General features: G+C 44.0%; 1 protein-coding gene across 3 annotated transcripts in view; it reads left to right on the forward strand.

Annotated features, from left to right (window-relative positions):
* Positions 1 to 11,531, forward strand: part of LOC112220733 (peroxisome proliferator-activated receptor gamma coactivator 1-alpha) — a 64,665-nt gene extending 53,134 nt beyond the window's left edge. For all 3 annotated transcript variants that reach the window (XM_024382592.2, XM_042302891.1, XM_042302890.1), the window contains 8 exons: positions 3,026 to 3,986; positions 4,229 to 4,274; positions 4,726 to 4,790; positions 5,511 to 6,048; positions 6,183 to 6,258; positions 6,369 to 6,487; positions 6,649 to 6,782; positions 7,663 to 11,531. In XM_024382592.2, the coding sequence (XP_024238360.1) occupies positions 3,026 to 3,986; positions 4,229 to 4,274; positions 4,726 to 4,790; positions 5,511 to 6,048; positions 6,183 to 6,258; positions 6,369 to 6,487; positions 6,649 to 6,782; positions 7,663 to 7,754 (2,031 nt within the window). In that variant the 3' untranslated portion in view covers positions 7,755 to 11,531. The remainder of the gene's footprint in view (positions 1 to 3,025; positions 3,987 to 4,228; positions 4,275 to 4,725; positions 4,791 to 5,510; positions 6,049 to 6,182; positions 6,259 to 6,368; positions 6,488 to 6,648; positions 6,783 to 7,662) is intronic.
* Positions 11,532 to 14,369: the final 2,838 nt, after the last annotated feature.

Raw genomic sequence — 14,369 nt, forward strand, 5'->3', positions numbered from 1 at the left:
ACTGGGTCGCATCTCTGGCAACCGAACCAATAGAACGAACGACCAGCCGGCTTGGGTAGCAAACCCTTCTTCTTCGATGATTTATTGGCTATTGGCATCCAATAAATGTTGCATTACTGCCACCTACTAGACTGGAGTACAACTCCCTTATACATTGCTTGAATTTTTTTTTTTTTAATAAACAAAACCATCTAACACAACACTCACAAAAAAAAGAATACATAAATAAATAAAATAATAAAAAAGAACACCACCCTCCTACACTATTTAAATCTATTTAGTCCTACCTCAGGCCATCAACCTGAAAGGATGGGACACCACCTCTTTAATACACCCTGTAACTCTTTTGATGTCAAGTCTCACACACCCAAATGCCTCTCTGCAGCTGCCACCACAAGCTCAATTCTGTGCGACTCATGTTTCATCCCTGCAGTACAGTTGATAACCATTGCTATAAATGCAAAAAAAAAATCAAATCTTACTGAAACATGTATCACTTGTTGGCCTATGCATCTGTACTGGTACAGATCTACTACTCACACCACTCCTCTCAGGATCCCTCCCCCTTGACCCATCTTCCTCTACTTTCTTCACTGTCTCAGCATATAACAACTTCTGCACTACTCTATCCCTGGAACCTTAAAACCTGCCTCTCTCGCACGGGACATTTCTGATCCCCAGCCCCATGAGCACCCCTACAATTAACACACACCACAACTTTCCCCAATGCTATGCATTCCTTTGTTTCATGCCCTTCTGCACACTTCTCACACCTAGGAACCTCCCTCCTACACATTGCTGCCACATGCCCATAAGCTTGACACTTGTAACAACATAATGTATTCTGCACAAAAGCTTATACAAGATAGCTTATATATCCTAACATCACTTTGTGCGGCAAAACCTCAACAGAACAGACATGGATTCTTCCGTTTCACCACTCACGCCACCCTGTCTGCATTGCACCAAACGACGAGCATTACAAACACTGGGAATCTTCCCCTTCAGTTGGTCAACTTTTACATTTACTGCTACCCCAGTAATCACTCCTGTCAATGGTGCCCTTTTCTTGAGAGCAAAATAATTCACATTTCTTGCCCTAATTCGTTTAACATGGAGCGCCTTCTCCCTCTGACCAGCAGAAACACAAACTATTATCACAAGACCACTTCTGCTTACCCTCACCGATTCCACAGCACCCAACTCTATTTTCACCCACCCTGAACCCACAAATGGATCAGCCAAAAGGCAAGGGTCCACTTTTTCCAGACTCCTCTTCATCCTGACCCTCGGTGCAAGCCTTGGGCTTTGAGAAGTTCACCACCTCCGATACCTCACCCTCATTCACTTCCATTTCTCCCCCTGTCTTCAGCTCACTCTGCTTACACTTTCTACCATTCTTCTTTAACAAACCATTGGCCCCTTTCCCACCATTTTTAACTGACTCGCGCTCACTCTTTTCCTCCCTCTCTCTCTTAAACCTCCTCTGCCTCTCCTTTTCCCTCCCTTCCTCCTCCGTATTCCAAGTATACCTCTCCTTACGATAGTACTGCACTTCTCCTGACATATATCTTGTTGTTGCCTTGTCAAGGGACGCCATTTAACCGGCTGTCACAATGTCCGTACAATCAGCACAAACTCCTGGATATGTCAGGTAGCAACCCTAGATTTGTTTCGGGACTATATGTTGTGGAAGGATGAAATGGTATGAATAAATTCATCAAAATACTTTTTTTTTTAATGAAAATATGTACATTATTATTTAAATATGTTGGTGACCCGTTTGTATATAAGTGATAATGCCCTCGTAGCCGGTGTTTGGAGGATATATTGGCATGGTTTGCCAGCCTGAGATTTTGTGTCGGGCCTATCAACACCCGTGCCAACATATCCTCCAAACACCGGCGATTCTAGCATTATCACTTAAATGTAGACGCGCCATATCATTCTTTCCACAGAAGTGTTTGTTGTTTGTTCCTTGATCTGATCTATAGGCTATATAGGCTATTCATCAAAGTAGCCTATTTTGCATTGATAACCAAATATAATCTCAGCGACTGTTTAAACAGCAAACCAAACAACAAGAATCCACTCAAAAAGGTATTTTGTTTATAAATAATAACTAGTGATTCCAGGCTATTGTGAAATGGTGTAACCTGCTATAGACAACCAGCTAACCATGTGCTTTTCTTTCTTCATGACCACAACATGATGACATTCTATTTTTAGCTGGTATCGGAATCAATACACAAACAAGCATATCAAATTGGGATAATGATTTATGCTACTCCGGAAAGTATACAAATGTTTGCCAGGGCATATTTTAAAAAAATTATAAATCTGATTATTTCACATGGAGATGTGGAAAGCTAAAAATGCTAGCTAGCTAGCTAGCTAGCTATGTTTTTAGCGAGGCTAAAGCTAGCTAGCCAGGCTGTCAGCTAGCTACTACTAACAAATTGAAATTAGCAACGTTTTTTTATTTTTTATATCTCCCTCTTGTGACTGGGACCGGTGTGGAGATCATGTTACCATAAGGTATCCGTTGCTCCAAAAATCCGTCTCCACCCACGCGCATGCATGTAGATCAATGGCGTGAGGCTATTTTCTCATTTATCACCCCTATCCTGCCCTGGCTTTTCCTTTACGGTGGTGGTGGCTGAGGCATGTGACATCTGTGGCATTAGAGTGAGTGGTGCTGAGGCTTTGGAGTGACAGATGGATGTAGTCTCGACCAGGAGAAAGGGCAGCTCTGGCAATGAGCTGGTGGTTACATAAAGATAGAGTGCATCCTAGAATCTCTCTCATGATACTGGGAACGTTGGTATGATTATGAAGGAATGTTTTATAACTTTGAATCTTTGTGGCTCTCTGTGCTGGTTTTGGTTACTCATACGTTGAAATTGTTCCCTCGGCACTGTATGTTCTCATGGCCTAGACATTCCTTAATATTTTGGCCATACAGTGCACAGAGGCTCACCAAGGTCATTTTATAGGTAGTAACTCTAACTCTTTCTTTCTGTAGCGTGAAAGCACACAGGAGCGTATGCCCCGAGCGGTGCGACCAGCAGGACGTCTGTGCACAGAGCTCCACCGGCACCTGACCTCTGCACAGGAGGCTGAAGACACTCCTTCAGCCGACACAGAGGATGAGGAGGACGAGGAGGAAGATGATGACGATGAGGACAGTGAGTCCGAGGAGGAAGAAGAGGAGGAGGAGTCCTCGAGCAGTGAGAGTGAACGCTCCACTCCCCTTGAGCCCACCAAGCCCCAGTTCTCCTCGGAGAAAGAACTCAAATCTGTGGTGGAGCTCATCAAGTATATGCACACATACTGCCTGCCCATGCGCAAGCAGGCTGGCTGGGAGCGCAAGGAGCGTGAGTGCCCAGGCCAGGTACGCAGGGCCAGGCCCGAGTGCCCCACGACCCTGATCCACCCGAACTGTCACAAGGCTGCCCCCCAGGCCCAGAGCTGCGCCCCTCGGCCGCGCCTCGCCTTTACCCGCAGACGGGAGGTCAAAGCCAACTCTCTCCTGCGCGAACTGCTCAAAGCGGTCAACTCCTTTGACGTGAGCAAGCCTTACAGACTCCACAGCCCCCCCTACACCCATAACAGAGATGCTATCACCAAGCCAGCGCATGACAGAAAGACTGAGACCCCTAGCCCGACTGCCAGCTCAACCAAACCAGAGTTTATGAAAGAGCGCGGCCTAGAGGTCCCTCTGAGCCCTGACCTGGAGGACGCCTCCTTCTCAGTCCGCCGCTCCCGCAGGCTCGCCTCTTTCCCCAGCCGCTTCGCCAAGAAGGTGCGTGCAGGCTGGGTGAGGGAGGAGCCTGCGTCCGGGGAGCGGCGCCCTGACGAGGAGGACAAGGCGGTCAAACACCCCCCGGGAGACGACCCGGAGAAAGACTCCACCGCCAATAACAACAGTACTTCCCAAACCATGGCAGACGCAGCCGAACCCGATAACCTCTGCTGTCAAAACGGTAAGGCAAGATGGCGACGATGTCAGAAGCCCCAAGCTCTCAAAGCCTGTTCCGATTTTTCAGTCCACATGGCTCCATCATGCAGTATCTTTCTTCAATTTGATGTGAATGAATAACACACGTGCCACTGTTAAACGGCTGGTAAAATTGTTTTTTTTATACCCGCTGACTCTGCTGTTGTGTTCTCTGACCATGTATGTAATCATTGGTACCAATGGCTCTTTCTGTCATTCTGATTGCAGAGAAACGCGCCTGCCTCTGTCTGCCGCTGACTCCCAAATCTACTGGGTTTGTTTTCCGTACTATAGTCCTATACACTACAATACATATACTGCTTGCCCCACTGGACTCACAAAGCTATTTTAACGTACAGTTCTGGAAGTCTTCCGTGCGTGAAATGACTGTGCTGTTCTCTGGCCCCCTAGATAGTTTTTAAAGCACTCCACACAAGCCTTTCATGGTAACACAGATCCAAAAATAGACCTCAATAGGAGAAGGAGCTTGTACTGTAATACCAATCATAGACGGCTATAAAGGAAAGCTATTCTCATGTAGTTCACGTTCACAATGATAATGTAATACAATCTCCAACAAAAGAAAATATAGATTTTTTTTTTTTAAATCAGAGCCCCGAGCAGTACATCCTTTTGTCGCCCCACTACCCCTACCCCTGCACCCCCTTACCCTGGCCCTGATGATGACTCTGCAATCTCTCTCTCTCTCTTTTCCCCATGATCAGAGACACACAGTATGCCAACAGGCCCTTTGAGCAGACTCTCAGCGTGGACCTGTGTGGCACAGCAGGTAATGTTGGGGCTTTGAGTTGGTGTTGATCACCTTGACGTCTTTTACGCCTTGGCTTGACGAGACAACATTTTGGAGCTATATCCTTGTCTGTCAGAAGTAGCTTGTCTAGAGGGAAGTAAATATACTGTGTTGTAGACTGGTTTATCTCTTTGAGATATACTATTGCTAACACAGCTCGGTAGCAAAGCAGCAGAGGAGAGGGGGAATGCTTCTGTATCGTGTTGTGAAGAGCATGACTGGAGTCTAATGATGTGATCTGTCTCCTGGGTAAATGTCATCTTGACATGGCTAATTTGGTTGCATAGCTACTTGGGAAGCGGAGAAGACAAATATAACAATGCTTTACAGTGTCTGCCGCTGATATCTTCCTCAAAAGCCGTAATGTTAATAACAACTGAAAGTCAAATACGCACTTCGGTCAAAATGAATATGCGATTGTGTGCTCGCCTTGTGCCGTACCACGGTGCTGTGTTACTGTAATGTTACAAAATAACAGCCTCAGAGAAATTTGTTGAATTGGGAAAGCCATTGATAGACAAATAGAAGTGAACAGAGTAACAGACAGTACACCCAGTAACAGTTAAACATGAGCAGTGTTTTAAAACGTGACCAGTGAAATTGTCTGAACGGTTGACGTTTCTCTAATGTTAACCCGACAGCGCTGTATGACACCACTGTGAGGTACATGTGACTTAATAGAGTGGCGTGTGTTTTCAGGCCTCACCCCTCCCACCACCCCCCCCCACAAGCAAGTGGAGGACGAGCTGTTCAAGCCAGAGGGGAAAGGAGAATCCACACCGAAGGGCTCGTGGCTGACCCGGGCCCACTCCCGCAAGCTCCCCGAGCAGACTGAACTCTACGCCCAGCTTCGCAAGATGGGCCAGGCCATCGATGCAGAACCCAAAGTCCACAGGACGTTCGGAGACCACGACTACTGCCTGCTGAGTCTGGGGGAGAGCCGGAAGAGAACCGCCGCCATGCTGGCCCACTCGCTGTTCGGACGCTCCTCTCCGGAGGGGGACAGGGCTGAGCACAGGGTCCAAGGGGACAAGAGGCTGGAACAGCAGCGTGAAGACAGGCTCTTTTCCAAGGTGCCAGAGTACCTGAGTAACGGTAACAGGGCTGACAGAAAGGGGGGCGCTTTATCCCCCCACAACTCAGATGAAGAGGGGGAACGCTCCTCCCGTTCACCCTCCCCCATTCTCCACTCCAGCTGCTGCCAGCCCCACTCGCCTAGCAGCAAGCCCGACTTCAGGTGAGAATATAAACCACTGTTAGTCTGATTAGCAGTCACAGCCAGGTGTACTGTCTTCTCTCATTGGCATGTGACTCAGGTTCTTCCACTAGCTCCCGTCTTATTCTGTCTCTGCTTTGTGTCTCTCTCCTCAGCTGTGAGAACTCTGAGACGTGCCACGGAGACAAGCAGAGAAACAACATCTCCAAGTCTGTGCTTCAAATTGACGAGGTAAACACCGGTTCTGCTATTATGAGTTTTTCCAGTGTGTGTGAAGTCGGCATGATTTGCCACTGCGGCAAGTGTCTTGTTCTGACGGTTGCCATTGTGTCGTTGCCTAGGACAACTGCCAAGTGTTCTACATACACAACCTGCCAAGCAGCGTCACACAAACGATGCTGCGCAAACGCTTCGAGGCCTTTGGAGACCCGGAGGACTGCAAAGTCATCACCAAACACGAGTAGGTCCTTTTTTTTATCAGCCTGTCTGGCCTGTCTGTGACCTTCCAGAGTACGGAATGCAGTGAAGGTGGGGACCACGTGCCTGAAACTCTCTGTCTTTTTGTGTGTGTTGATGTGTGTGTTTGCGTGCGCATGTGTTTGTGTGTGTGTGTGCGCATAGGGAACGCTGTGGAGTCATCAAGTTCCGTCCGGCACCCAGCGGGCAGCAGATCCAGAGGCACAGACGAGAGCCGCTTTTCCAGAACGGAGGGGGTGGCATGCACAGGCTCAGCAGGAAGAGATACATAGATCTGGGTAAACAGAGATACAGTCAAACCATGAATGTAGAAAGTCGTTAAAGGTGCTACTCATTGGATTTCTTCGAATTTTGCCTTGTAATTTCAGAAAATGTCCGTGATATATCTGCCGCTAATAGTGGAATGATAGTGTTTCACAGTATTACCCACCAGTGTTGTGATTGGCTGTGGTATTTTCATATTGATTTCTCCCGCCCAGTGGCAACTGTTGTCAAACTGGGAAAGCTGTTCTGTCTTTGTGGCTGTGTTATCTTGTGGAAATGGCTCATTTCCTGTTTGCTAAAATTCTACAATGTTCGCTCAGTTTCAGTTTATGTGAGAAAACATGTAGTGAATAGTGTGGGGAATCATTGTACCATCTCAATCGCTGTGAAATATATTTAGTATATTTCACAGCAATTTAGATGGTACAATGATTCCCTGCACTATTCGATGCTTGTTTTCTCACATAAAAAGTAATGCTGTGAAACTATCATTTCACTATTAGTGGCAGATATATTATGGACATCTTTCTGGAATTGCAATGCAAAGGAAATGTGTAGCACCTTTTTTAATTGTATTTATCCTTTATTTAACTAGGCAAGTCAGTTAAGAACACATTCTTATTTACAATGACACCTTACTGGGGAACAGTGCGTTAACTGCCTTGTTCAGAGGCAGAACAACAGATTTTTACCTTGTCAGCTCAGGGAATCGATCCAGCAACATTTTGGTTACTGGCCCAGCGCTCTAACCTGTAGGCTACCTGCCGCCCCAAAGGAGTATGATCTGTTGGATGGCGGCAACGCTGAGATATTGTACAAGTTGTATCTCCATGTAATGTTGACGGCTATGATGACACTGTTCTAACTAACAAAGCTGTGTGTTTCCCTCTCCAGACGAAGCTGGACCAGGGCCGGTGAAGAGCAAGTATGACGCCCTGGACTTTGACACCCTGCTGAAGGAGGCCCAGAAGAGCCTGCATCGCTGACGGTGACTCGGCTGGGCCTCGCCTTAGAACCCTCATACCAACCCCAGACTCGGCTCAGTACCTCAACCAAGGCACCTCGTCATGTTTACATTTTTAACATTGGAATAAGAAACGGGCCTTGTCTCTTTCAGCTGAGGATACTACAGAGGAAGCTAGCGGGGGTTGGAGGGATGGAGGAGGAAAAAAAAGCAACGAAACAACATATAATGTATCTGAACACAAAAAGCTGCTTCCTGTCTGTGTTCATGACTTTGTTGTGACTCGTCGTGGTCCCGTTGAGAGCCGATGGGCGTGTGGGCGGGCGAGACCTCTGTAGCAAACCTTGCTCCCTCCGTTGGTCGTTGTGGTGTGTGTGTCTGCGTGTGTGTGTCGTTGTTTTGTACCCCCTTGGTCACTACTGGTGGAACTGCAAGCTGTATTCCCCATTACGTTCGTACGGTATATAACAAAACCTGCTTAATATTAGCAAAATTGTGGATGTTCAAACTGTGTGTGTTATGACATAAAATACAAAAACAAAAAAATCTTTTGAACAGCTTAGAGTTTACCAATTGAAAATGAAAAGAAAAAAAAATCTTGTTTTTTGTCATTTTAGTGCTTCCTTGATTTAATCTATGCACTCTAACGAGGTAATCATGTTTCCTCACTTGACTTCTTTCCCCTACTCTGCCACTCAACACTGCTATGCTGTTGGCTGCTTTACTCGATAGGTTACCTACCCACTGCTGCTAAGCTAGCCACTCTCACAACCTGGTTACGCTGATCTAGGATGGCAGTCACTTCCTATCCTATCAACTCCACATAAATGGGGCTATGACAACTAACACTATTATGTCATGAAGTTAACTTCGAGGCATATTTACCATATGAAAACTCACTCTCCAGAGCAAAATCACAGTCTATCCCAGCCAATTCTCTGCGCTGTTTGTACTATCTGAACATGTCTGATCTCAATCAGTAAGCATAACCCAGCCAAGGACAGAGCAGAGTCAGACATTTACTCCAGGTTCTAGAATATAACGTATACTATAGTAATGGAATGTACACTTCACTGATCTGAATGTAGAGCCCTTACCCGAATCCAAGTCTCTGGAGTTGTGCTCCTTAAATAGAGCTCCATTGCAGCCTGTCTCTTTGTGATGCACCCAGCAGCATAGCTGAGGGAGAGAGTGTCCAAGGCTCACCGTACCATTCACACCAGAGAGAGGGATGGTAAATCAAAAGTCTGTTGAACTCTGTTGAATTTTCCCAGAGATCTGGATGGTACCACATCAGACAAGCGTCTCCACCTCATTTAAATCCTTCTTCTCGGGTGCTCTCTCCCCCTTTTTACTCTTGCTCTTCCTCCTCTGAAACACTCATTTACTTCTCCCAAGCTATCCTTTCTTATTGGTGGAGGAGTTCAGCTTGCTTTTCCTACTAAAACTCCCATAACTCGCCTCGTGGCTAAAAACTCAAAAATAGTTTGCGTGTCAGTTTTTGGACCGTGTATCCAATGTGTACCTGGGTGTGTTGTCTGTCTGTCTCGTGTTCGAGTTGGCGCTGCCATCGCTGGGGATCCCAGAAGGACCCGTGGTCCTCTGGTGTGCTGGGAGACTGAAAACCAATTTTCTTCTCTCCCACTCTCTTTCTTGTTTTCTTCAAAGACCAGGTCCCCCAGCCCCTCAATACTGTACAGCCTAGCTCTTCTGTGTGTGGGCACGGGGCCTCGTGCTGCCCCAGCCTTGGCAAACCTCCTTCCTTTTTTTCTAACAGATTATCCCTGTCTCTCTCTCTCTCTCTTCCCCATTTATCTAATCTTCTCCATTTATCTAATCTTCTCTGTAACACACATGAAATTGAATGTTTACATCACTGAATTCTCGTTCGACTTTATTAGAGCGCACACTAAGTACAAAGACGCCTTATTCAGTGTTAGAGTATCCTATCAGGATGTGCCTTCGTGGCTTACCCTAGTAGGTTTACTAAAGGAAAAAAAAAAGGACAAATATTTAGTGCTATACATACTGATAAAAATCAAACAAAAAAAACTTGCTAATCAAAAGAGGAAAAGCTGAATGACTATTTGTGCTTAGTATGTATACTACTAAAAAGTGAGAGAATGTGCTGGTTTACATTTAAAAAAAAATATGATATATAATGTGTATATAGCACTATACGTAGTGTAAACATGAAATGTATCGTTGCGTCTATACAGCGATTTGTAGATGTGCGTTATAAAGGTGGTGGGACACCATTGCAAGGATAAACTGTTTAAAGATGCAAGGTTGAACAATACAGGGAGTAACTGAACTGAAGGGAATTTATTTTAAAATGACTTGACACAAGTCAAACACTGTTGTATAAAGTATCCCTTTAGATATGCTATAGAAAGTTGAATTTCTTTTTAAATGATTTCAATATTTTTTACGCAATTGAGATGCAATACATATATCTATGAGACAGCCTTTCTCAAAGATTGGAAGTGGTTATTTCAGTGGTTGGTTGTTAAAATAAATCCTTGAAAACTGATCCTGTACTGTACGTTGTAGAACCGCTGTTAAAAAAAGATATATATAAAATGACAAATAATAATAATGTGGTCAGTCATGCCATACATTTAAAAAAATCATGTATAACAATAATACCATTGCACATAAAGCCCCAAATAGTGAAATATCTGTTCACAACTTTCCATGAAAGGAGCTAGGCATATTACGGACACATGTTGGTAGACAGGTTGTTAAAACTTGTTGAAATTCAGTGGACACTTGTATAATGATTGGCAACTTGTGAACACGTATGACTAATTTTTGGAGAGAGGGAAAGGAAACAGTCACTGCGCTTTTTAGCCCCTGTTGAATTTTCAGACTACTTGATGCCAGTGGAGTGCTTCCATCAGTAGAGTTGAATGACAACAAAACAAATTCTCATGAGGAGAGCCTTAAAAACAATAGGGGGAAACTTAAGCTATCACTATAGCTTTTAATATTACCGTTTAATCTCCTTTCAAATCCAATGTGTTTTATTATTATTATTATTACAACTTTTTTCAATACAGCCATATTATAAAAGGTATATAAATATATATACATATGAATATATATTTGTGTGTTTGTGTAGATATTAAGATGATATTATATACTTTCTTATAGAAAACTTTGATGTTGACCATTTTCCTCGGTGTTTCAGAGCACTTCGGCACATTTCAACAACTACTGTCAATCTAGGATTTGTTAGGTTGAGAGATGATCCAAATTGAGCCCCTTCCAAAGGTAACCCTCGTCAGAACAGAATGCAATTCTTCCCATTCTTCATTTCAGAAAATGGTAAGAAATGAACTTGAGGCAAGTTGACCAAAACTATATTTGATGTTGGCTTTAAATGGAATTCGGAGAGCCTTGTCAGATGGATTTTATAACTGTCATTATCCAACTACATAGTCCACACAAATACATATTTACATTGTCCGATTTGATTTCATTGGAAAATGTCTCTTTAAACTCACCATGTTAATAAACTTGCCCTATAGAAAGAAAGTGCAATACTGGTCCTTGAATCACCATTGTTCCCTGTACCCTGGATGTAAAATGGCCATGTGTATCAAATATTATTTTGTATCCCAACAGACAGAGCGCTTTCTGTCAACACACAGAAAACATCTGATAACATAATGGTAATGTGATGTCAATGGCCACTTTGGGGGCTGCAAACGGTCACAATCTAGCTAGCTGTGAGCGGGTCTTTGGTGGCTGCAAACGGTCACAATCTAGCTAGCTGTGAGCGGGTCTTTGGTGGCTGCAAACGGTCACAATCTAGCTAGCTGTGAGCGGGTCTTTGGTGGAAGAAAAATGGACATAAAAGGGCATAAATTGTTTGTTTTTCCTGTTTAGATTTTGAAATTGCTATTGATTTTTTTTTGTCTATTTACATCTAATAACTATCAAAATTCACAAAATGATTTCCTTTTTTAATGTAGTTTTGGTAAACGGTAAATACTGCTAGTAAGATTTTATATTTTTACATCTGTTGGTTTATTTTACTTTTATTATTATTTATTTATACGCCACTTAGTTTGGATGTCTTTTAATGGTGTTTTTTTTCCCTGTTTTGTGTGATTTCAGATGTCTTCAGAATGTGGAGACAAAATGCATTTCAGTACTTTTGAATTGTTAAAATCTAGTTTCGTAGCTACATTTATCTATAGACTGAAATTATCTGCTGTTATAAATTATATTTTAATTCATGTAAATAGTTTCAAAATGAAGACTATGGCTTCATTTTAAACTGAATACATTTCTCTTCAGAGATTGTTTACATTATTAAACTGTAGAAATGTTCCTCATATACTGTAAAAAGTACATATTTTATTGATTTGCCTCCAAAAAATAAAATCCTAATGAACAACATGTGAAGGTTTGGACATTATACTATCAAGTTGGGCATTAATTGATGTGTCAATGGTTGAGACTGTACACACGTACAGGAGCAAATAGAGTAGAGTAGGTCTTGAAGTATCCCTGTGCTAATATGATTGGGTGTTACACCACAAGGACAAGACAACACACAATCGCAGTAGTTCAAATAGTTGATTTCATATCTTTACAGTCCACGTTTATGTGTTGCATATTCAGAGCCAATACATAAAGTGCATTGACACTGATACTATGCATACTAGACCTATACTATGCATACTAGACCTGCATCAACTAGTAATTACAATACAAGGAAGCAACAAAAGGGTATTTCTCTGGCTAAAAGGCTTACGCAGCAAATCAATTCAAATGAATTGAATACATACACATAGTTAGCAGATGTTATTGCGGTTGTTGCAAAATGCTTGTGTTCCTAGCTCCAACAATACAGTAACCTCTAACAATTCACAACAATACACACCAATCTAAAGTAAAAGAATAGACTTAGGAAATATATAAATATTAGGATGAGCAATGACGGAGTAGAGCAATGCCTACCATTCTCCCTGCTTTCTACAAGGAGTAACATCTCATCTGACACAAGCATATTTGGTATGATTCTATAATTCATTATTTTGATACAGTGGCTTGGGGAAGGGGAGGTGGGGTCCCTTGGAGTGTCTCTGTCAGCACTGAGCAGTTATTCTTGCTAAGGGGACATATCTAGCTAGCCTAGCAGGCGGACGGACACAATGACTGATGAAGGGCGACAGGTAGCCCAGCAGTTAAGAGCGTTGGGCCAGCAACCGAAAGGTCGTTCGTTCAAATCCCAGAGCTCACTAGGTGAAAAATCTGCCAATGCCCTTGAGCAAGACACTTTAACCTAGTCGCTCTGGATAAGGGCATCTGCTAAATGACTAACATGTATCTTAAGGAGCCACTGGCCAGTTTTCCGCTCTTCTTGCCTGTGGTTCACACATCAGTGTGATATTCTTTAACTGTGTGTCTCTCATTCCTCTGCAGCCTCAGCCTCTATACGGCAACGCTGCCCTTGTGTCAGGACGAGACACTACGAGCATCGCTGAGCATCACAGCCCTATACGGCAACCCTGACTGCAGCTCTCCCCTATTGGTGAAACACAGAGAGCGAGGCAGCAGCGTCACCATCACGAGTGACGACACTACAATGCAGTGCTTAGCGAAGTGCTTGCGTGTGCTCACTACTGCGTGTCTAGCTGTGTGGTGTATAGTGGTGACGCACGGCTCTTTGCTACAGGAAAGGAAAACCCGCCTTCTGATCCCCTCTTCCAATCAGTTCTCATTCTACGCGCTCAATTAGGTTGCCACCCTCACGGGCATCATTCTGTGTTTTGTAAGATTGTTATGTATGGCCCCAGTGGGACAGTTAACACACACACTATATCCTGAGGGAGGATGCGGCATCGCAGAGGGTATGATGCTAATGCTGTGGACTTAATTCTGCAGTGAGGGCCCAGTGCAGAGAGTTGAATTACAGGTTTATGTACATTATTAATAACCATAGGATAACCACTGTTGAAATCAAAGATATGTCTACATATCCACTGCTCAAAAAAATAAAGGGAACACTAAAATAACACATCCTAGATCTGAATGAATGAAGTATTCTTATTAAATACTTTTTTCTTTACATAGTTGAATGTGCAGATAACAAAATCAAACAAAAAGTATCAATGGAAATAAAATTATCAAACCCATGGAGGTCTGGATTTGGAGTCACACTCAAAATTAAAGTGGAAAACTACACTACAGGCTGATCCAACTTTGATGTAATGTCCTTAAAACAAGTCAAAAATGAGGCTCAGTAGTGTGTGTGGCCTCCACGTGCCTGTATGACCTCCCTACAACGCCTGGGCATGCTCCTGATGAGGTGGCGGATGGTCTCCTGAGGGATCTCCTCCCAGACCTGGACTAAAGCATCCGCCAACTCCTGGACAGTCTGTGGTGCAACGTGGCGGACGGAGCGAGACATGTCCCAGATGTGCTCAATTGGATTCTGGGGAATGGGCGGGCCAGTCCAGAGCATCAATGCCTTCCTCTTGCAGGAACTGCTGACACACTCCAGCCACATGAGGTCCAGCATTGTCTTGCATTAGGAGGAACCCAGGGCCAACCGCACCAGCATATGGTCTCACAAGGGGTCTGAGGATCTCATCTCGGTACCTAATGGCAGTGAGGCTAC

The sequence above is a fragment of the Oncorhynchus tshawytscha genome, linkage group LG21, assembly GCF_018296145.1.
Source record: "Oncorhynchus tshawytscha isolate Ot180627B linkage group LG21, Otsh_v2.0, whole genome shotgun sequence".
Lineage (NCBI taxonomy): Eukaryota > Metazoa > Chordata > Actinopteri > Salmoniformes > Salmonidae > Oncorhynchus > Oncorhynchus tshawytscha.